The 24,159-nt window shown below is 33.5% G+C and overlaps 1 protein-coding gene across 2 annotated transcripts in view; it reads left to right on the top strand.

Moving 5' to 3' along the window:
• Positions 1-602: 602 nt before the first annotated feature.
• The window catches only part of LOC144978866 (uncharacterized), a 25,315-nt gene continuing 1,758 nt past the window's right edge, over positions 603-24,159 (top strand). Inside the window, exons 1-5 of one of the 2 annotated variants that reach the window (XM_078925449.1) lie at positions 603-694; positions 6,432-6,448; positions 8,881-8,992; positions 12,958-12,974; positions 21,988-22,099. In XM_078925449.1, coding sequence (XP_078781575.1) covers positions 649-694; positions 6,432-6,448; positions 8,881-8,992; positions 12,958-12,974; positions 21,988-22,099 — 304 coding nt within the window. In that variant the 5' untranslated portion in view covers positions 603-648. Of the gene's footprint in view, positions 695-1,739; positions 1,839-6,431; positions 6,449-8,880; positions 8,993-12,957; positions 12,975-21,987; positions 22,100-24,159 lie in introns of those variants that run through there. The other variant, XM_078925450.1, reaches the window with a different exon arrangement.

Consider the following 24,159-nt stretch of genomic DNA (forward strand, 5'->3'; position numbering starts at 1 on the left):
GGATTTGTAATTTTGACACCAAACTGTCAAAAAAAAATTTCAACTGGAACGTGACTTGATTAACGAATGGAATAACAAAATGTTCCCAGAATGTCATCAAAAACGTGAAACGTGAATTCCAGAAGGTCGTAGCTCTTAGGTAAAACCACATCAGGCATTGAACCGCATAACTAGTCTTTTTCAACTTATTTACTGCCTCTCCATATCTTAAGATGACCCATTATTTAGAATCGCATACATAAATGACGATTTCGATAATGCCATTCATAGTACGTCTTCATCAAAATTAAAACGTGAATTGTTTACGTTGAAGCACACAGCTAGACCACTGCATTAGGCAAATTAAAGGCAGTGTTATCCAAGCAAAGTTTACTTTATTATAACTTATATTACTATTCCAGATGTGTCCTTACCAAGATTATTATAGAATCAAATGTGTTTTTAAACATTTTAAGAAAGAATTGACCCAAGTACAAAAACCCAGAAAATCACATAAAATATTTTGTGTTCAAAGTATAGGTCAAACTTAGAAGTTTAGTATTAACCACATTTGATCTATGACCATCGTTTAATTTTATTCACTTTTTAATAGATTAGGAGAGCAGCAAAGAACTCAAAGACCTTTTAAGAGAGAAGTTCATTCAAGAAATGGAAAGAATTGAGAAGAAAATGGACGTTCATGTAGGGGAAAATGGTAGGTAATCTCAGTTAATGTTAAAAACATGCGATTCTACATCTGCAAACCTCCATTCATATAACCCCATCACCCACTAGCGCACACAAACCCACACACCCACCCCCACCCCACACACACACACAACACACACACACTGACACACACTTACACACTAATATATATATATATTAATTTCAGTCAAACCAGTGTATTACCACAGTTAAATATGAAATTTAATAATATTTCAGAAATCAAAGACTTCAAAAATAGAAATATACATGGAAATTAGAGCATCTGAATGTGACTTGTGACATTAGACCGGTGACACCATTACTTATGTCACAAGCAACACCAAATCACACTTTCGTCCATAATATATCATTATTTTCAGTCAAAAAACCTACTCTAAAATGAAATTCAATAATATTTTAAGAAACTAAATACTTTCAAATTGGAAATATACTTAGAAATTAGTAATACAATTGTTGCTATTACTTTGGTCAAAATCGGCACTAGAGCGCAATTTTGTCTCAATAAATCAAGAATAGCAACTGAACACATGTAATATAGCCTGTTAAATTGTAATTCAATGACATTTCAAGCTTTGAAGAACATGAAAACAGAAATACATTAGAAACTTCTAACTTAAGTGACACCTGTGACATTGTAACCAATGACACCAATTGTCACAAAAAGTACCAGAGGTCACACAAACACTAGATAAATATCAGCCATTGTAATGAATTCATGTAACCATACGGTAACCATCACCTTACTGCTCAAATCTGCTAGTTTGTAGTAATTTAGTGTGTTAATAGTAAAACAAATCAAATTTCTTTACAACCCTTCTTTTATCTGGATTCGTCAAAAGCTTGAGTTTTGTCTTTTTCTTGATTGATACAACCCTGAAACATAAAAAAATTAGCATTACAAGGAAAAAATTAATTGTGTCAAAATCACAGTCTTATGTGAGATGTCATAATATCATATTTGTAAATAGAATAACAGCTGAAAACATAATTTTTTGGTGGCACTTTGTAATATCCAATAGCAAGTGTTGCTTGTGACAATGTAAAATAGCGATGACACCAAAGTTCAACTTACCTTTTCTGCCTGGAGCCACGCTGGAAAGGCAAATGAAAGTGCTGCACTTCAAAGACTGGTAAGAAGGGTGGATAAAAATTGCGAATCGCCATTTAAAGAAACAAACTTCTACTTGTTCACGCATGCCGTGTTGCTTGTGACAAATGACACCAAGACCAATAAGCCTCAATATCGGCAAAACGGTATACATTTACTCCAAGATTTGAATTCAGATAGTAAATCTATGTTTTTTTCTCATAATAAAACATTTTATAAACATTAAACATGAGCTTTAAAGTTTCGTGTCGAGTCTTAGTATTGTGCTGTGTTTGATGACACCAAAGGTCACAAGCAACACCAACTTTTTAAGAAATCTATATGAAACTTAATCAGATATGTAATATACTTCAATTGCGTTTAAAAGTAAATTTTGACTTTATACTATTAGTCAAATTTCAATCTCTCTCTCTCTCTCTCTCTCTCTCTCTCTCTCTCTCTCTCTCTCTTTTCCTTCTATGTTCGTTATCTTGTATGGCAGATGATATTGTTTTCATTGTAAATCATCTTTACGTTTGTTTTTACTCTTACTTTAATTATATTTAGGATTATTTACGTTATGAGCTTATTTTTATTATATATTATCGTTTATTGGTTTTTGAATTGTATGATTTTGTTTCAGCAGTCTCTGATGTAACCTACATTGTGTTGCTAGATAGAGACATAAAGCAATAACAAACAAAAAAGCAATCACTACACTCGAACACAGTTTTCTCGACCTCATTCAAATGTCCCGAATTTTATTTTCCTTTGTTTTCTGTCCATTTTTTCCTCAAACTAATTTTGCCCTGAAAACTTTTGTGTGAATCAGACACATTTACTTAATCAAACCTCCCTACCTCTGTATGATCGATCCTATATATATCCCCAGAAGATTTCAAAGCCAAAATAAGTTTTTTTCAAGATCAATCAGTTAAATCAAGTTGAAACTACATATTCGATAAACTTACATTTAGATTTTTAAGGGTTAAAGCCACCATCCTTTGCCAACGGCTAGGATGCGACATTTTGTAAATCCGAGTTAAGAAGAGAAAGTAGAATCGTGACCGGAAAGAATCTAGGCAGGAGAAAGAATTAGAACTCTTCTGCTTTTCGTAAATTATTGCCAAATGGCATGAGACCCGAAAATGTCTAAGAGCAAAAGGGAGATCATCCGTGAAATCAAATGTATATATCTCGTTCTGTGATCAAGTTGTGCGAAACTTTTTGTATTGATACCAGACGCCATTGTCAGTGCAGTGGAAGTGAAAATATTGCGGGGCGAGTATAATGTCCCGTAAAAAAAGGGCCCCACAACAAGGAGAAATATAGAAAATCTTTCAAGATGCCGAAGATTTGTGGTGTCTATGGATATAAAATGTTATAGTCTAGAATGAAAGTGCTATCTTTTTTTGGCATTCCGTTCTTAATATATAATGAAGGAAGCTCAATTTTTGGAGCTAAACATACAAAAAGAAACGGCAATAGCTGAAAGCCGTCAACAGATCAGATATCACAATTGGAAATAGCTAATACCACCATCAAGTGTGTTGTGATCACTTTGTCTCGGCTAAGATCGTTTCCTCAACGTAAGAAGTTATTTCGTTTTTCTACTTGTATTAAGTGAGTTTGATGCAAATACTTTGTTTGTTTGTTTTCTTTCTTTGCTGTTTTTTTTCTGTGTGGATTTTAGGTTGTTTAAGAAAAAATACTTATCTTGTCACGACTCGACGCTTCTTTGTTCTCTCTCTCTCTCTCTCTCTCTCTCTCTCTCTCTCTCTCTCTCTATCTATCTATCTATCTATCTATCTCCTTCTAATTCCATTCAACAATTTGAGATTTCTGATATGTTCTCATGTGATTGTGGGGAAAAAAATTGTGGACTCTGCCGGTCGGAGAAATTTTGATTTCTTGTCGTTTCCTTTCGGTGTTATTTGTTGGGGGTTTTTTTTGGGAGGGGGTGGGGGGGGGGGGGGGGGGGGGGGGGTACTAAGTAAATATTTATTTTTAATCCGGACAGGAGAATAGAAAAAGAATGGCCTTTTATTTTATTTCTTTAAAGATCGAGGTTTCTGGTCTGTGCCAATTCCTAGTCAAAGTTTTATTATCATGCCAGTAGTTAAAACTATGACACTTACAACTTTCTAAAACGTTGATCCATCTATTAAAACCGTTTGTAGAATATAAAGTACATGTGTGATAAGGTACTTTTTTCAAAGCTTAAATTCCATGCGTTCACTTTACACTCCATGCTAATTTATTGTCACATAATTTCAATTGACGAGTAACATTTTAAAATCGTGTCTGTCATTTTTCTTTAGCTTCATAAAATGCCTGGCCAACAAAACATTGGTAAAAATACTCCTCTTAGAGGGACCATATCATTCCAAAAGTGCCTGACTGTGACATGTAGGAAATTGTCTAGAACGGTAGTATCATATTCTTATTCATTGTCTTACAAGGCAAATCGTATAAATGAGGGTAACAATTATGCATTTTGATGCATTTCGTATTGATACAGATGATATTTATCAAATTTGGATTTTTGCATGAAAATCCACAGTTTGTTAGTTGCCTTTGGCGAGTCTTATATCTGATATTATACGAACGTCGAAGGTCGCCACATGGAAGAAATGTACTTTAATCAAGAGATTGAACCGTGTAAATAGGTGTAAAATGTCAAAAAATAACTCCCTTATTCATTTACCGCATACTCTCTAAAGCGTGAAACGTAAATAGCAATTACTTGCTACCCTTCGGATAGAACGCTAGTCTATCACAAAGTACTTCCCGCCAGATCTAGCAGACCCGCTACCCACTCACTGCACCCGGGATCGATCTCGATCCCTTTGCTTGTGAAGCAAGTGCACACAGTTGACATCTTGTTTTATTTCTATTTTGGTTAACTATGCTTAAAAGATAAGTTTCACAAATATGATCATTTCTTTTGGTTTCCTATTTCATTGACGTCAATTGGCAAACATGTAGGGAGTAAACCAGAAATATGGGATGAGAGCACCAACAGAGACTGAACCAGAGACTGTAGGAGGTGGGCATCAGTGGTGAACAAACCAGAGACTATGGGAGGTGGGCACCAGTGGGATGTGAACCCGTACATGTTATAGGTGGAAACCAGTCGGGAGGGAACCCGAGACCAATTAGATTGGACACCAGTGAAAAGTAATTCTTGGACAACGGAAGTTGGATCGCCAAGATTACCGGATGTAGACATATTGTTCCAGGTTCTCTATTCACGGATTTTCCCTAAAGATAGTCTAGGAGTCACTCTAAACAGGATGTGCTCTTTCGTCTCCCTGGGTTCAGTCACCACTAGTGTCCACATCTCACAGTCCCAGGTTTACCCCCACTTGTGTCCACCTATCTTGGTACCGGGGTCTCTACCCACTGGTATCCACCTCTCATAGCCCTGAATTCACTCACTCTCCACTGGTTTCCACCTTTCTGAGTCTCGGGTTCATTACCCACTCGGTGTGCATCTCCCATATTCCAATGTTTGCCTCCCACTTATCTCAACCTTCCCAGTTCCGGTTTGAAAACACCACTGGTGTCCACTTGCCACAGTTCCATGCGCACTTCCCACTTGTGGCCACCCCACTAGGTGGAGCCTTGGGTCCAGTTCTTAATAGCGTCCATATTTCACATTCCCAAGCCACTTGAATCTCACTCTACACTCAATTGATCATTGCCCATCGGTGTCCATTCCCATTTTTTCGGGTTCACTCCCTAATGGTGTCCACCTCTCACAGTTCTGAATTCACTCCCAATTGTTGCCTACCTCCCCAAGGGTCACTTACTATTCACTTGTATCCATATCTCTGAGTCCCGGATTCGCTCCTCACGGCCGTCTATCTTCCATGTTTGATCCCAGGTTTATTCTCCACTTGTTCTACCCCCACTAGTCCCAGGTTCAATCGCCTAGGTGTCGGTCGTCTACAGTCACAGGTTCAGTCCGTCCTCTTGTCAACCCAAGGTATTACTGGGTGACTTTCCACTGGGTGTCTTTTTCCTCAACGTTTAGATCACTCCCCATAATTGTTCACATCTCACAGGCCCTGGTTCACTCCACACTTGTATCTCATCCTACAGTATTGTATACATTCCAGGTAGGTGTCCACCTCCCATAATCCCATATTCATTACCCACTCACGGTATCCACATCTCGATGTCTTGGTTTGTTCCCTCCTGGTGCCCGCTTTCTATATTTCCAGGTTCACACTCCACTGGTGTCAACCTCAGGTAGTCTCATGTTCACTCTTCTTTAACCCTGGGTTTACTCTCCGTTGGTGTCCACCTTCCATTTTCGCGAGATAACCCCTCCCCCTAAATTGTCTCACCCGCTCATAGCCCCTGGTTCATTCCCCACCGACATCAACACCCCATTGACCTTGGTACACTTCTAATTGTGCCCGCCTCTCATAATCAAGGGTTCACTCCTCAATTGTCCACCTCACATAGTTCCCTAATCATTATGGTGGTGGAAACTAATTTTGCTTTTAGACATGGCAACAAATGCAATTTTAATATTGAGAACTTATAAATCAGATACATCACATTCCACTCATTTTCTATGAAAAGTTTAGTATTTAGAATGCTACAATTTATGTTTTTTTTTCAGTCAAATGTCAACAACAGGTAAGAAAATGTCATTTTTAGTGTTTGTAATTGTTGTGAAAGGATTGTATTTTGTATGTGTGTCTGTGTGTGTTTGTGTATGTATATGTGTTTGTGGAAATGGGTTTGATTCTTTCTCTCTCACACATACACACAGAAAAACACACACACACACACACACACACACACACAAACATCTCGTGCCTGTGTGCATGTATGTCTATGATCAAATGTGTACTATTTAAGTGTATGTTTGGAATATTTCACTACTTATGTCTCAGCACAAGTAATATAAGTAATGCCAGTTATGAGATTTATCTTAAAACAAATTAAAAAGATAAAATAAATCGGAGGTAACTTTAAATTTTGTTCAACCGGTAGCTTTCTACAGTCTAGGATAATCAAAATAGCTGCTCAACAAAGTATTGTGAGAAATATATGGACGTATTCCCAAGATTCTATGGCAGAGTAATGTTTTTTGTAAATCAGTTTCTTGTGGAGACAGTAAAATGTAATGTCGTTCAACGTTTGCCTGCAAAAGAACTACCTTTTGTAGTATCATTTCAATCTAAATTGTATATGAAGTTTGCCAAATAGCCATTTTTGTGATGTTCGCCACAAAAGAATAATTCAATTATTATTCATTTAGAAAAACTAACGAAAACATTCGATATTATCAGTTTCTACCAGTTGAAAAAGTCAAAATACGCTCAAAAACCTAGCCTCAATAGAAAAGGCGAAATCGTTTCTGAAAGGTTAATAGTTTTAATACTCTGTTAACAACTTTGTCCACGCATTTCGACTCGTTAAAATCTATGGGTTTATATAAATAAAGCAGAATGTACATATACAACGGACTATATTCAATTTTTCTAATGCGTAAATTAATGTTCTAGGCCAACTTCCAAGTCTAAAGAAGGTGAGGATAGTCAATCATGGCAGATGCTGTACACAAACCTATTCCCAGAAAGAAGTCACTTTTACTATCCGACTGCACTTATATCGTGCTAATCTGAAGTAAACATCATTCGCTCTGCGCTAGCATATTTGATTAAAAGTCTAGTTGTAGAGGAACACCGACAAGTAAATACATAGGACAAGACGTGAAGCACATTTATCGCTAACATATTTTCTTACTTGAGCAAAACAGGAATCCCTTGAATTCAATATCCATATTCAATGGGACAATTCATATTTATGTAACACTCGGGGGGGGGGGGGGGGGGAATTAGGTGAATAAACGGAACTGTGACGAGAGATGAATAAAACTGTCTGCTGGAATGTAATGATGTAAGGATTGCTGAATCAGAATGAGGTCGCTGTGTAAATATTCGTGTCGAGAAAATTTGAGAAACATAATAGATATCAGAATTAAGATAGTGATGACAATGAGGAATTTGATAATAATAGTGATAACAATGATAATGATAATAATATAATAATAATAATAATAATAATAATAATAATAATAATAATAATATAATAATAATAATAATAATAATAATAATAATAATAATATAATAATAATAATAATAATAATAATAATAATAATAATAATAATAATAATAATAATAATAATAATAATAATAATAATAATAATAATAATAATAATAATAACAATAAATAATAATATTGATGATGATGATGATAATAATAATAATAATAATAATAATAATAATAATATAATAATAATAAATAGATGATGATGATGATGATGATGATGATGATGATGATGATGATGATGATGATGATGATGATGATGATGATATGATGATGATGATTTATGTATGTATGTGTGTATGTATGTAAATGTTGTACTCCATATAAATAAAGTCGCTTTGGTTACACTTAACGTATTGGGTTATTAGAACTCAAACTATATGTGGTTCAATTCTATAAGGAAGTATGATATTGTTCTTTCAGTTGGATTACTATAAGCATTTTCAGTTGTAAACTATAACCATTATTGGGGTTTTAACCATTCGTTATTCTATAGTTAAGGTAATCCATGCTTGCTTACTTGTTCTTATAAGACTAAAACAGCTTCTATTAATGTTCTATATTGACTGTGTTGATCTTACGAGCTGCTATTCTGAGATAATCCGATAAATTAATATTTCAGGGAAATTGAATATTTACATAAATTCAAAGTGAAAAAGATTTGTGCTATAATATCGTTTTGTACGATTCATCCAATAAAACAATCCAATTCATAAGCTAATTGAGAAGAAAATGGATGTTTTTCTATTTGTTCTTAGGAAAGAGGAAAACACATCGAAATTAGGAAAAAAATTAAGAAAAAGAATATACAGGTTCACTATAACGCCTTTCCAATATTGAGATTTATTATAACTGATGTCAAGAATAGTCTAAAACTGTTAAAATATCAACATACAGATATTTTCCTATACAACATCAATTTTTATATTAATTTTTAATTCATGTCTTTACAGACAGAATTGTTGAGAGTAAATTCAAGGGATATGGAAGAAAAGATTGGGAAAATAGAAGAAAACGTAAAAAGAGACAATGAGAAAGTTACAAACGATATCAATGAAATACGTGGTGAGTGGTTTTTCCTTTCTGTACTTAATATTTGCAGAGAAAAGTGACCTTTTATTTATTTATTTATTTTTTTGTATATTGACGTAGTAAGAATTGGCGGTTGAAATGGTAATCACATCCTCAGTGTAGCCAAAAACAACACAAATAATTTACTTGTTTTCTTCAATGAGTTCATTGATGATGTTGATATTTTCTTTTGTCAGAAATAAGGAAAAAATAATAGTCATTTTTTATCGACAAATTATCTAGTCGTCAAAGTTGTTAAACGTAGCAAAATGAGTTTAAATAAATATATGATTTAATGTTCGAACAAATATTTTCGATTTTAATGAGTAAAAAGCTAACTTTCTGGTTACAAAGAACTACGAATCAACGATCAACAATTGCTGTCAGAGATATAAATGCTTCTTTGAAAATGACTTCGGTAGAATTTCAGAAAATTGTTGATTTAAATGTCAGAGTCATAGCTTGTTATTATTATTATTATTATTATTATTATTATTATTATTATTATTATTATTATTATTATTATTATTATTATTATTATTATTACTATTATTATTATTATTATTATTATTATTATTATTATTATTATTATTATTATTATTATTATTATTATTCCTATTATTATTATTATTATTATTATTATTATTATTATTATTATTATTATTATTATTATTATTATTATTATTATTATTATTATTATTATTATTATTATTATTATTATTATTATTTATTATTATTATTATATATGACAGTGGTAAAATTCCAGATGATTTATTAAAGTCAGTGTTTATAACACTTCCAAAGTCACCAGGGCCATGGAATGCGAGTTACACCGAACGATTAGTCTTATGAGTCACTTCACGAAAATTCTGTTAAGAGTACTAATGAACAGAATGAGGAAAAGTATAAAACCAGAGATATCAAGAACTCAATTTGGATTTGTCCCCGACAAAGGTACAAGAAATGCTATTTTCACCTTATCAATGTTGATGGAAAGATGTATTGAAGTCCAGAAAGACTTATTTATTTGCTTTATTGATTACTCAAAGGCATTTGATAAAGTTAGACATTGTGAGCTATTTAATATCCTTGAAGGACTAGACATAGACGGAAAAGATCTTAGAATTATTAGAAACTTATATTGGAAGCAAAATGCAGCCGTCGGATTGAAGGAGAATTAAGTAAATATATACAAATTAAACGAGGTGTTAGACAAGGATGTGTTTTGTCACCAGACCTTTTCAATATCTACAGCGAAACAATTATTAGAACTTTAGGAGATAGCCCAGGCATTAAAATCAATGGTGAGAATATCAATAATATAAGATATGCAGATGACACAGCACTAATTTCAGACTCAAAAGAAAATTTACAACTACTCCTCAATAAATAGTCACAGAGAGTGAACGTATGGGGTTATACTTAAATGTAAAAAAGACAGAATGCATGGTTGTATCAAGGAGAGAAAGAAATCCAATATGCAACTTAATAAGCAATGGAAAAACTATAAAACAAGTTCAGGCATTTAAATATCTTGGATACATAATAACTTCAGATGGCAGATGCAACACAGAAATAAAACGAAGAATTGCAATAGCTAAAGATAGTTTTAATAAAATGAGTCTAATTTTTAAAAACCACAATATCTCAATGACAACAAAACATAGGGTTTTGAAGGCCTACGTATGGTCAGTATTATTATATGGCTGCGAAAGCTGGACAATTACAGAAGACATTAGAAAGAAACTGGAGGCAGCAGAAATGTGGTTTCTTAGAAGGATGTTAAGAATCTCATGGACAAAGAAGAAAACTAATGAAGAAGTATTAGAGCAAGCTGAAACTAAAAGGCTATTAATTCGTACAATAAGAAAAAGACAAATGCACAGTTTGTTAGTTGCCTTTGGCGAGTCTTATATCTGATATTATACGAACGTCGAAGGTCGCCACATGGAAGAAATGTACTTTAATCAAGAGATTGAACCGTGTAAATAGGTGTAAAATGTCAAAAAAATAACTCCCTTATTCATTTACCGCATACTCTCTAAAGCGTGAAACGTAAATAGCAATTACTTGCTACCCTTCGGATAGAACGCTAGTCTATCACAAAGTACTTCCCGCCAGATCTAGCAGACCCGCTACCCACTCACTGCACCCGGGATCGATCTCGATCCCTTTGCTTGTGAAGCAAGTGCACACAGTTGACATCTTGTTTTATTTCTATTTTGGTTAACTATGCTTAAAAGATAAGTTTCACAAATATGATCATTTCTTTTGGTTTCCTATTTCATTGACGTCAATTGGCAAACATGTAGGGAGTAAACCAGAAATATGGGATGAGAGCACCAACAGAGACTGAACCAGAGACTGTAGGAGGTGGGCATCAGTGGTGAACAAACCAGAGACTATGGGAGGTGGGCACCAGTGGGATGTGAACCCGTACATGTTATAGGTGGAAACCAGTCGGGAGGAACCCGAGACCAATTAGATTGGACACCAGTGAAAAGTAATTCTTGGACAACGGAAGTTGGATCGCCAAGATTACCGGATGTAGACATATTGTTCCAGGTTCTCTATTCACGGATTTTCCCTAAAGATAGTCTAGGAGTCACTCTAAACAGGATGTGCTCTTTCGTCTCCCTGGGTTCAGTCACCACTAGTGTCCACATCTCACAGTCCCAGGTTTACCCCCACTTGTGTCCACCTATCTTGGTACCGGGGTCTCTACCCACTGGTATCCACCTCTCATAGCCCTGAATTCACTCACTCTCCACTGGTTTCCACCTTTCTGAGTCTCGGGTTCATTACCCACTCGGTGTGCATCTCCCATATTCCAATGTTTGCCTCCCACTTATCTCAACCTTCCCAGTTCCGGTTTGAAAACACCACTGGTGTCCACTTGCCACAGTTCCATGCGCACTTCCCACTTGTGGCCACCCCACTAGGTGGAGCCTTGGGTCCAGTTCTTAATAGCGTCCATATTTCACATTCCCAAGCCACTTGAATCTCACTCTACACTCAATTGATCATTGCCCATCGGTGTCCATTCCCATTTTTTCGGGTTCACTCCCTAATGGTGTCCACCTCTCACAGTTCTGAATTCACTCCCAATTGTTGCCTACCTCCCCAAGGGTCACTTACTATTCACTTGTATCCATATCTCTGAGTCCCGGATTCGCTCCTCACGGCCGTCTATCTTCCATGTTTGATCCCAGGTTTATTCTCCACTTGTTCTACCCCCACTAGTCCCAGGTTCAATCGCCTAGGTGTCGGTCGTCTACAGTCACAGGTTCAGTCCGTCCTCTTGTCAACCCAAGGTATTACTGGGTGACTTTCCACTGGGTGTCTTTTTCCTCAACCTTTAGATCACTCCCCATAATTGTTCACATCTCACAGGCCCTGGTTCACTCCACACTTGTATCTCATCCTACAGTATTGTATACATTCCAGGTAGGTGTCCACCTCCCATAATCCCATATTCATTACCCACTCACGGTATCCACATCTCGATGTCTTGGTTTGTTCCCTCCTGGTGCCCACTTTCTATATTTCCAGGTCCACACCCCACTGGTGTCAACCTCAGGTAGTCTCATGTTCACTCTTCTTTAAACCCAGGTTTACTCTCCGTTGGTGTCCACCTTCCATTTTCGCGAGATAACCCCTCCCCCTAAATTGTGTCACCCGCTCATAGCCCCTGGTTCATTCACCACCGACATCAACACCCCATTGACCTTGGTACACTTCTAATTGTGCCCGCCTCTCATAATCAAGGGTTCACTCCTCAATTGTCCACCTCACATAGTTCCCTAATCATTATGGTGGTGGAAACTAATTTTGCTTTTAGACATGCCAACAAATGCAATTTTAAAATTGAGAACTTATAAATCAGATACATCACATTCCACTCATTTTCTATGAAAAGTTCAGTATTTAGAATGCTGCAATTTATGTTTTCTTTTCAGTCAAATGTCAACAACAGGTAAGTAAATGTCATTTTTAGTGTTTGTAATTGTTGTGAAGGGATTGTATTTTGTATGTGTGTCTGTGTGTGTTTGTGTATGTATATGTGTTTGTGGAAATGGGTTTGATTCTTTCTCTCTCACACATACACACAGAAAACACACACACACACACACACACACACACACACACAAACATCTCGTGCCTGTGTGCATGTATGTCTATGATCAAATGTGTACTATTTAAGTGTATGTATGGAATATTTCACTACTTATGTCTCAGCACAAGTAATATAAGTAATGCCAGTTATGAGGTTTATCTTAAAACAACTTAAAATGGCTATGGTTGGAATTATTTGCGGAATGAGATCAAAACGAAGTTATTCAAAAGATAAAATAAATCGGAGGTAACTTTAAATTTTGTTCAACCCGGTAGCTTTCTACAGTCAAGGATAATCAAGATAGCTGCTCAACAAAGTATTGTGAGAAATATATGGACGTATTCCAAGATTCTATGGCAGAGTAATGTTTTTTGTAAATCAGTTTCTTGTGGAGACAGCAAAATGTAATGTCGTTCAACGTTTGCCTGCAAAAGGACTACCTTTTGTAGTATCATTGTTCAATCTAAATTGTATATGAAGTTTGCCAAATAGCCATTTTTGTGATGTTCGCCACAAAAGAATAATTCAATTATTATTCATTTAGAAAAACTAACGAAAACATTCGATATTATCAGTTTCTACCAGTTGAAAAAGTCAAAATACGCTCAAAAACCTAGCCTCAATAGAAAAGGCGAAATCGTTTCTGAAAGGTTAATAGTTTTAATACTCTGTTAACAACTTTGTCCACGCATTTCGACTCGTTAAAATCTATGGGTTTATATAAATAAAGCAGAATGTACATATACAACGGACTATATTCAATTTTTCTAATGCGTAAATTAATGTTCTAGGCCAACTTCCAAGTCTAAAGAAGGTGAGGATAGTCAATCATGGCAGATGCTGTACACAAACCTATTCCCAGAAAGAAGTCACTTTTACTATCCGACTGCACTTATATCGTGCTAATCTGAAGTAAACATCATTCGCTCTGCGCTAGCATATTTGATTAAAAGTCTAGTTGTAGAGGAACACCGACAAGTAAATACATAGGACAAGACGTGAAGCACATTTATCGCTAACATATTTTCTTACTTGAGCAAAACAGGAATCCCTTGAATTCAATATCCATATTCAATGGGACAATTCATATTTATGTAACACTCGGGGGGGGGGGGGAATTAGGTGAATAAACGGAACTGTGACGAGAGATGAATAAAACTGTCTGCTGGAATGTAATGATGTAAGGATTGCTGAATCAGAATGAGGTCGCTGTGTAAATATTCGTGTCGAGAAAATTTGAGAAACATAATAGATATCAGAATTAAGATAGTGATGACAATGAGGAATTTGATAATAATAGTGATAACAATGATAATGATAATAATAATAATAATAATAATAATAATAATAATAATAATAATAATAATAAATAATAATAATAATAATAATAATAATAATAATGATAATAATAATAATAATAATAATAATAATAATAATAAAATAATAATAATATAATAATAATAATAATAATAATAATAATAATAAATATAACAATAAATATTGATGATGATGATGATAATAATATAATAATAATAATAAAATATAATAATAATAATAATAATAATAATAATAATAATGATGATGATGTATGATGATGTGATGATGATGATGATGATGATGATGATGATGAGATGATGATGATGATGATGATGATGATTTATGTATGTATGTATTTATGTAAATGTTGTACTCCATATAAATAAAGTCGCTTTGGTTACACTTAAACGTATTGGGTTATTAGAACTCAAACTATATGTGGTTCAATTCTATAAGGAAGTATGATATTGTTCTTTCAGTTGGATTACTATAAGCATTTTCAGTTGTAAACTATAACCATTATTGGGGTTTTAACCATTCGTTATTCTATAGTTAAGGTAATCCATGCTTGCTTACTTGTTCTTATAAGACTAAAACAGCTTCTATTAATGTTCTATATTGACTGTGTTGATCTTACGAGCTGCTATTCTGAGATAATCCGATAAATTAATATTTCAGGGAAATTGAATATTACATAAATTCAAAGTGAAAAAGATTTGTGCTATAATATCGTTTTGTACGATTCATCCAATAAAACAATCCAATTCATAAGCTAATTGAGAAGAAAATGGATGTTTTTCTATTTGTTCTTAGGAAAGAGGAAAACACATCGAAATTAGGAAAAAAATTAAGAAAAGAATATACAGGTTCACTATAACGCCTTTCCAATATTGAGATTTATTATAACTGATGTCAAGAATAGTCTAAAACTGTTAAAATATCAACATACAGATATTTTCCTATACAACATCATTTTTATATTAATTTTTAATTCATGTCTTTACAGACAGAATTGTTGAGAGTAAATTCAAGGGATATGGAAGAAAAGATTGGGAAAATAGAAGAAAACGTAAAAAGAGACAATGAGAAGTTACAAATGATATCAATAAAATACGTGGTGAGTGGTTTTTCCTTTCTGTACTTAATATTTGCAGAGAAAAGTGACCTTTTATTTATTTATTTATTTTTTTTGTATATTGACGTAGTAAGAATTGGCGGTTGAAATGGATCACATCCTCAGTGTAGCCAAAAAACAACAAATAATTTACTTGTTTTCTTCAATGAGTTCATTGATGATGTTGATATTTTCTTTTGTCAGAAATAAGGAAAAAATAATAGTTATTTTTTATCGACAAATTATATAGTCGTCAAAGTTGTTAAACGTAGCAAAATGAGTTTAAATAAATATATGATTTAATGTTCGAACAAATATTTTCGATTTTAATGAGTAAAAAGCTAACTTTCTGGTTACAAAGAACTACGAATCAACGATCAACAATTGCTGTCAGAGATATAAAATGCTTCTTTGAAAATGACTTCGGTAGAATTTCAGAAAATTGTTGATTTAAATGTCAGAGTCATAGCTTGTTATTATTAATTATTATTATTATTATTATTATTATTATTATTATTATTATTATTATTATTATTATTATTATTATTATTATTATTATTATTATTATTTATTATTATATTATTATTATTATTACTATATTATTATTATTATTATTTATTATTATTATTATTATTATTATTATTATTATATTATTATTATTATTATTATTATATTATTCCTATTATTATTATATTATTATTATTATTATTATTATTATTATTATTATTATTATTATTATTATTATTATTATTATTATTATTATTATTTATTATTATTATTATTATTATTATATTAATTATTATTATTATATATGACAGTGGTAAAATTCCAGATGATTTATTAAAGTCAGTGTTTATAACACTTCCAAAGTCACCAGGGGCCATGGAATGCGAGTTACACCGAACGATTAGTCTTATGAGTCACTTCACGAAAATTCTGTTAAGAGTACTAATGAACAGAATGAGGAAAAGTATAAAACCAGAGATATCAAGAACTCAATTTGGATTTGTCCCCGACAAAGGTACAAGAAATGCTATTTTCACCTTATCAATGTTGATGGAAAGATGTATTGAAGTCCAGAAAGACTTATTTATTTGCTTTATTGATTACTCAAAGGCATTTGATAAAGTTAGACATTGTGAGCTATTTAATATCCTTGAAGGACTAGACATAGACGGAAAAGATCTTAGAATTATTAGAAACTTATATTGGAAGCAAAATGCAGCCGTCGGGATTGAAGGAGAATTAAGTAAATATATACAAATTAAACGAGGTGTTAGACAAGGATGTGTTTGTCACCAGACCTTTTCAATATCTACAGCGAAACAATTATTAGAACTTTAGGAGATAGCCCAGGCATTAAAATCAATGGTGAGAATATCAATAATATAAGATATGCAGATGACACAGCACTAATTTCAGACTCAAAAGAAAATTTACAACTACTCCTCAATAAAATAGTCACAGAGAGTGAACGTATGGGGTTATACTTAAATGTAAAAAAGACAGAATGCATGGTTGTATCAAGGAGAGTAAGAAATCCAATATGCAACTTAATAAGCAATGGAAAAACTATAAAACAAGTTCAGGCATTTAAATATCTTGGATACATAATAACTTCAGATGGCAGATGCAACACAGAAATAAAACGAAGAATTGCAATAGCTAAAGATAGTTTTAAAAAAATGAGTCTAATTTTTAAAAACCACAATATCTCAATGACAACAAAACATAGGGTTTGAAGGCCTACGTATGGTCAGTATTATTATATGGCTGGCGAAAGCTGGACAATTACAGAAGACATTAGAAAGAAACTGGAGGCAGCAGAAATGTGGTTTCTTAGAAGGATGTTAAGAATCTCATGGACAAAGAAGAAAACTAATGAAGAAGTATTAGAGCAAGCTGAAACTAAAAGGCTATTAATTCGTACAATAAGAAAAAGACAAATGCACAGTTTGTTAGTTGCCTTTGGCGAGTCTTATATCTGATATTATACGAACGTCGAAGGTCGCCACATGGAAGAAATGTACTTTAATCAAGAGATTGAAACCGTGTAAATATGTGTAAAATGTCAAAAAAATAACTCCCTTATTCATTTACCGCATACTCTCTAAAGCGTGAAACGTAAATAGCAATTACTTGCTACCCTTCGGATAGAACGCTAGTCTATCACAAAGTACTTCCCGCCAGATCTAGCAGACCCGCTACCCACTCACTGCACCCGGGATCGATCTCGATCCTTTGCTTGTGAAGCAAGTGCACACAGTTGACATCTTGTTTTATTTCTATTTTGGTTAACTATGCTTAAAAGATAAGTTTCACAAATATGATCATTTCTTTTGGTTTCCTATTTCATTGACGTCAATTGGCAAACATGTAGGGAGTAAACCAGAAATATGGGATGAGAGCACCAACAGAGACTGAACCAGAGACTGTAGGAAGGTGGGCATCAGTGGTGAACAAACCAGAGACTATGGGAGGTGGGCACCAGTGGGATGTGAACCCGTACATGTTATAGGTGGAAACCAGTCGGGAGGGAACCCGAGACCAATTAGATTGGACACCAGTGAAAAGTAATTCTTGGACAACGGAAGTTGGATCGCCAAGATTACCGGATGTAGACATATTGTTCCAGGTTCTCTATTCACGGATTTTCCCTAAAGATAGTCTAGGAGTCACTCTAAACAGGATGTGCTCTTTCGTCTCCCTGGGTTCAGTCACCACTAGTGTCCACATCTCACAGTCCCAGGTTTACCCCCACTTGTGTCCACCTATCTTGGTACCGGGGTCTCTACCACTGGTATCCACCTCTCATAGCCCTGAATTCACTCACTCTCCACTGGTTTCCCCTTTCTGAGTCTCGGGTTCATTACCCACTCGGTGTGCATCTCCCATATTCCAATGTTTGCCTCCCACTTATCTCAACCTTCCCAGTTCCGGTTTGAAAACACCACTGGTGTCCACTTGCCACAGTTCCATGCGCACTTCCCACTTGTGGCCACCCCACTAGGTGGAGCCTTGGGTCCAGTTCTTAATAGCGTCCATATTTCACATTCCCAAGCCACTTGAATCTCACTCTACACTCAATTGATCATTGCCCATCGGTGTCCATTCCCATTTTTTCGGGTTCACTCCCTAATGGTGTCCACCTCTCACAGTTCTGAATTCACTCCCAATTGTTGCCTACCTCCCCAAGGGTCACTTACTATTCACTTGTATCCATATCTCTGAGTCCCGGATTCGCTCCTCACGGCCGTCTATCTTCCATGTTTGATCCCAGGTTTATTCTCCACTTGTTCTACCCCCACTAGTCCCAGGTTCAATCGCCTAGGTGTCGGTCGTCTACAGTCACAGGTTCAGTCCGTCCTCTTGTCAACCCAAGGTATTACTGGGTGACTTTCCACTGGGTGTCTTTTCCTCAACCTTTAGATCACTCCCCATAATTGTTCACATCTCACAGGCCCTGGTTCACTCCACACTTGTATCTCATCCTACAGTATTGTATACATTCCAGGTAGGTGTCCACTCCCATAATCCCATATTCATTACCCACTCACGGTATCCACATCTCGATGTCTTGGTTTGTTCCCTCCTGGTGCCCACTTTCTATATTTCCAGGTCCACACCCACTGGTGTCAACCTCAGGTAGTCTCATGTTCACTCTTTCTTAAACCCAGGTTTACTCTCCGTTGGTGTCCACCTTCCAATTTCGCGAGATAACCCCTCCCCCTAAATTGTGTCACCCGCTCATAGCCCCTGGTTCATTCACCACCGACATCAACACCCCATTGACCTTGGTACACTTTAATTGTGCCCGCCTCTCATAATCAAGGGTTCACTCCTCAATTGTCCACCTCACATAGTTCCCTAATCATTATGGTGGTGGAAACTAATTTTGCTTTTAGACATGCCAACAAATGCAATTTTAAAATTGAGAACTTATAAATCAGATACATCACATTCCACTCATTTTCTATGAAAAGTTCAGTATTTAGAATGCTGCAATTTATTTTCTTTTCAGTCAATGTCAACAACAGGTAAGTAAATGTCATTTTTAGTGTTTGTAATTGTTGTGAAGGGATTGTATTTTGTATGTGTGTCTGTGTGTGTTTGTGTATGTATATGTGTTTGTGGAAATGGGTTTGATTCTTTCTCTCCACACATACACACAGAAAACACACACACACACACACACCCACACACAAACATTCTCGTGCCTGTGTGCATGTATGTCTATGATCAAATGTGTACTATTTAAGTGTATGTATGGAATATTTCACTACTTATATCTCAGCACAAGTAATATAAGTAATGCCAGTTATGAGATTTATCTTAAAACAACTTAAAATGGCTATGGTTGGAATTATTTGCGGAATGAGATCAAAACGAAGTTATTCAAAAGATAAAATAAATCGGAGGTAACTTTAAATTTTGTTCAACCCGGTAGCTTTCTACAGTCAAGGATAATCAAGATAGCTGCTCAACAAAGTATTGTGAGAAATATATGGACGTATTCCCAAGATTCTATGGCAGAGTAATGTTTTTTTGTAAATCAGTTTCTTGTGGAGACAGCAAAATGTAATGTCGTTCAACGTTTGCCTGCAAAAGGACTACCTTTTGTAGTATCATTGTTCAATCTAAATTGTATATGAAGTTTGCCAAATAGCCATTTTTGTGATGTTCGCCACAAAAGAATAATTCAATTATTATTCATTTAGAAAAACTAACGAAAACATTCGATATTATCAGTTTCTACCAGTTGAAAAAGTCAAAATACGCTCAAAAACCTAGCCTCAATAGAAAAGGCGAAATCGTCTCTGAAAGGTTAATAGTTTTAATACTCTGTTAACAACTTTGTCCACGCATTTCGACTCGTTAAAATCTATGGGTTTATATAAATAAAGCAGAATGTACATATACAACGGACTATATTCAATTTTTCTAATGCGTAAATTAATGTTCTAGGCCAACTTCCAAGTCTAAAGAAGGTGAGGATAGTCAATCATGGCAGAATGCTGTACACAAACCTATTCCCAGAAAGAAGTCACTTTTACTATCCGACTGCACTTATATCGTGCTAATCTGAAGTAAACATCATTCGCTATGCGCTAGCATATTTGATTAAAAGTCTAGTTGTAGAGGAACACCGACAAGTAAATACATAGGACAAGACGTGAAGCACATTTATCGCTAACATATTTTCTTACTTGAGCAAAACAGGAATCCCTTGAATTCAATATCCATATTCAATGGAACAATTCATATTTATGTAACACTCGGGGGAGGGGGGGGGATTAGGTGAATAAACGGAACTGTGACGAGAGATGAATAAAACTGTCTGCTGGAATGTAATGATGTAAGGATTGCTGAATCAGAATGAGGTCGCTGTGTAAATATTCGTGTCGAGAAAATTTGAGAAACAAAATAGATATCAGAATTAAGATAGTGATGACAATGAGGAATTTGATAATAATAGTGATAACAATGATAATGATGATAATAATAATAATAATAATAATAATAATAAATAATAATAATAATAATAATAATAATAATAATAATAATAATAATAATAATAATAATAATAAATAATAATATTGATGATGATATAATAATAATAATAATAATAATAATAATAATAATAATAATAATAATAATAATAATAATAATAATATAATAATATATAATAATAATAATAATGATGATGATGATGATGATGATGATGATGATGATGATGATGATGATGATGATGATGATGAGATGATGATGATGATGATTTATGTATGTATGTATGTAAATGTTGTACTCCATATAAATAAAGTCGCTTTGGTTACACTTAACGTATTGGGTTATTAGAACTCAAACTATATGTGGTTCAATTCTATAAGGAAGTGTGATATTGTTCTTTCAGTTGGATTACTATAAGCATTTTCAGTTGTAAACTATAACCATTATTGGGGTTTTAACCATTCGTTATTCTATAGTTAAGGTAATCCATGCTTGCTTACTTGTTCTTATAAGACTAAAACAGCTTCTATTAATTTTCTATATTGACTGTGTTGATCTTACGAGCTGCTATTCTGAGATAATCCGATAAATTAATATTTCAGGGAAATTGAATATTTACATAAATTCAAAGTGAAAAAGATTTGTGCTATAAGATCGTTTTGTACGATTCATCCAATAAAACAATCCAATTCATAAGCTATTTGAGAAGAAAATGGATGTTTTTTATTTGTTCTTAGGAAAGAGGAAAACACATCGAAATTAGGAAAAAAATTAAGAAAAAGAATATACAGGTTCACTATAACGCCTTTCCAATATTGAGATTTATTATAACTGATGTCAAGAATAGTCTAAAACTGTTAAAATATCAACATACAGATATTTTTCCTATACAACATCAATTTTTATATTAATTTTTAATTCATGTCTTTACAGACAGAATTGTTGAGAGTAAATTCAAGGGATATGGAAGAAAAGATTGGGAAAATAGAAGAAAACGTAAAAAGAGACAATGAGAAAGTTACAAACGATATCAATGAAATACGTGGTGAGTGGTTTTTCCTTTCTGTACTTAATATTTGCAGAGAAAAGTGACCTGTTATTTATTTATTTATTTTTTTGTATATTGACGTAGTAAGAATGGTGGTTGAAATGGTAATCACATCCTCAGTGGAGCCAAAAACAACAAATAATTTACTTGTTTTCTCCAATGAGTTCATTGATGATGTTGATATTTTTTTTGGTCAGAAATAAGGAAAAAATAATAGTCATTCTTTATCTACAAATTATATAGTCGTCAAAGTTGTTAAACGTAGCAAAATGAGTTTAAATAAATATATGATTTAATGTTCGAACAAATATTTTCGATTTTAATGATTAAAAAGCTAACTTTCTGGTTACAAAGAAATACGAATCAATGATCAACAATTGCTGTCAGAGATATAAATGCTTCTTTGAAAATGACTTCGGTAGAATTTCAGAAAATTGTTGATTTAAATGTCAGAGTCATAGCTTGTTCCAATTATTATTATTATTATTTATTATTAATTATTATTATTATTTTATTATTATTATTATTATTATTATTATTTTATTATTATATATTTTATTTATTATTATTATTATTATTATTATTATTATTATTATTATTATTATTATTATTATTATTATTTATTATTATTATTATTATTATTATTTATTATTCTATTATTATGATTATTATTATTATTATTATTATTATTATATTATTATTATTATTATTATTATTATTATTATTTTATTACTATTATTATTATTATTATTTATTATTATTATTATTATTATTATTATTATTATTATTATTATTATTATTATTATTATTATTATTATTATTATTATTTTATTATTATTATTATATATGACAGTGGTAAAATTCCAGATGATTTATTAAAGTCAGTGTTTATAACACTTCCAAAGTCACCAGGGGCCATGGAATGCGAGTTACACCGAACGATTAGTCTTATGAGTCACTTCACGAAAATTCTGTTAAGAGTACTAATGAACAGAATGAGGAAAAGTATAAAACCAGAGATATCAAGAACTCAATTTGGATTTGTCCCCGACAAAGGTACAAGAAATGCTATTTTCACCTTATCAATGTTGATGGAAAGATGTATTGAAGTCCAGAAAGACTTATTTATTTGCTTTATTGATTACTCAAAGGCATTTGATAAAGTTAGACATTGTGAGCTATTTAATATCCTTGAAGACTAGACATAGACGGAAAAGATCTTAGAATTATTAGAAACTTATATTGGAAACAAAGTGCAGCCGTCAGGATTGAAGGAGAATTAAGTAAATATATACAAATTAAACGAGGTGTTAGACAAGGATGTGTTTTGTCACCAGACCTTTTCAATATCTACAGCGAAACAATTATTAGAACTTTAGAAGATAGCCCAGGCATTAAAATCAATGGTGAGAATATCAATAATATAAGATATGCAGATGACACAGCACTAATTTCAGACTCAAAAGAAAATTTACAACTACTCCTCAATAAAATAGTCACAGAGAGTGAACGTATGGGGTTATACTTAAATGTAAAAAAGACAGAATGCATGGTTGTATCAAGGAGAGAAAGAAATCCAATATGCAACTTAGTAAGCAATGGAAAAACTATAAAAACAAGTTCAGGCATTTAAATATCTTGGATACATAATAACTTCAGATGGCAGATGCAACACAGAAATAAAACGAAGAATTGCAATAGCTAATGATAGTTTTAATAAAATGAGTCTAATTTTTAAAAACCACAATATCTCAATGACAACAAAACATAGGGTTTTGAAGGCCTACGTATGGTCAGTATTATTATATGGCTGCGAAAGCTGGACAATTACAGAAGACATTAGAAAGAAACTGGAGGCAGCAGAAATGTGGTTTCTTAGAAGGATGTTAAGAATCTCATGGACAGAGAAGAAAACTAATGAAGAGGTATTAGAGCAAGCTGAAAATAAAAGGCTTTTAATTCGTACAATAAGAAAAAGACAAATGCAATTTTTAGGACACCTAAATCGACATAAAATATTGAACATCTTGCTCTCACAGAAAGATAGAAGGTAAAAA

The sequence above is a fragment of the Berghia stephanieae genome, chromosome 8 (assembly GCF_034508935.2).
Source record: "Berghia stephanieae isolate SIO BIC M18660-M18661 chromosome 8, UCSD_Bste_1.3, whole genome shotgun sequence".
In the NCBI taxonomy this organism is placed as follows: domain Eukaryota; kingdom Metazoa; phylum Mollusca; class Gastropoda; order Nudibranchia; family Aeolidiidae; genus Berghia; species Berghia stephanieae.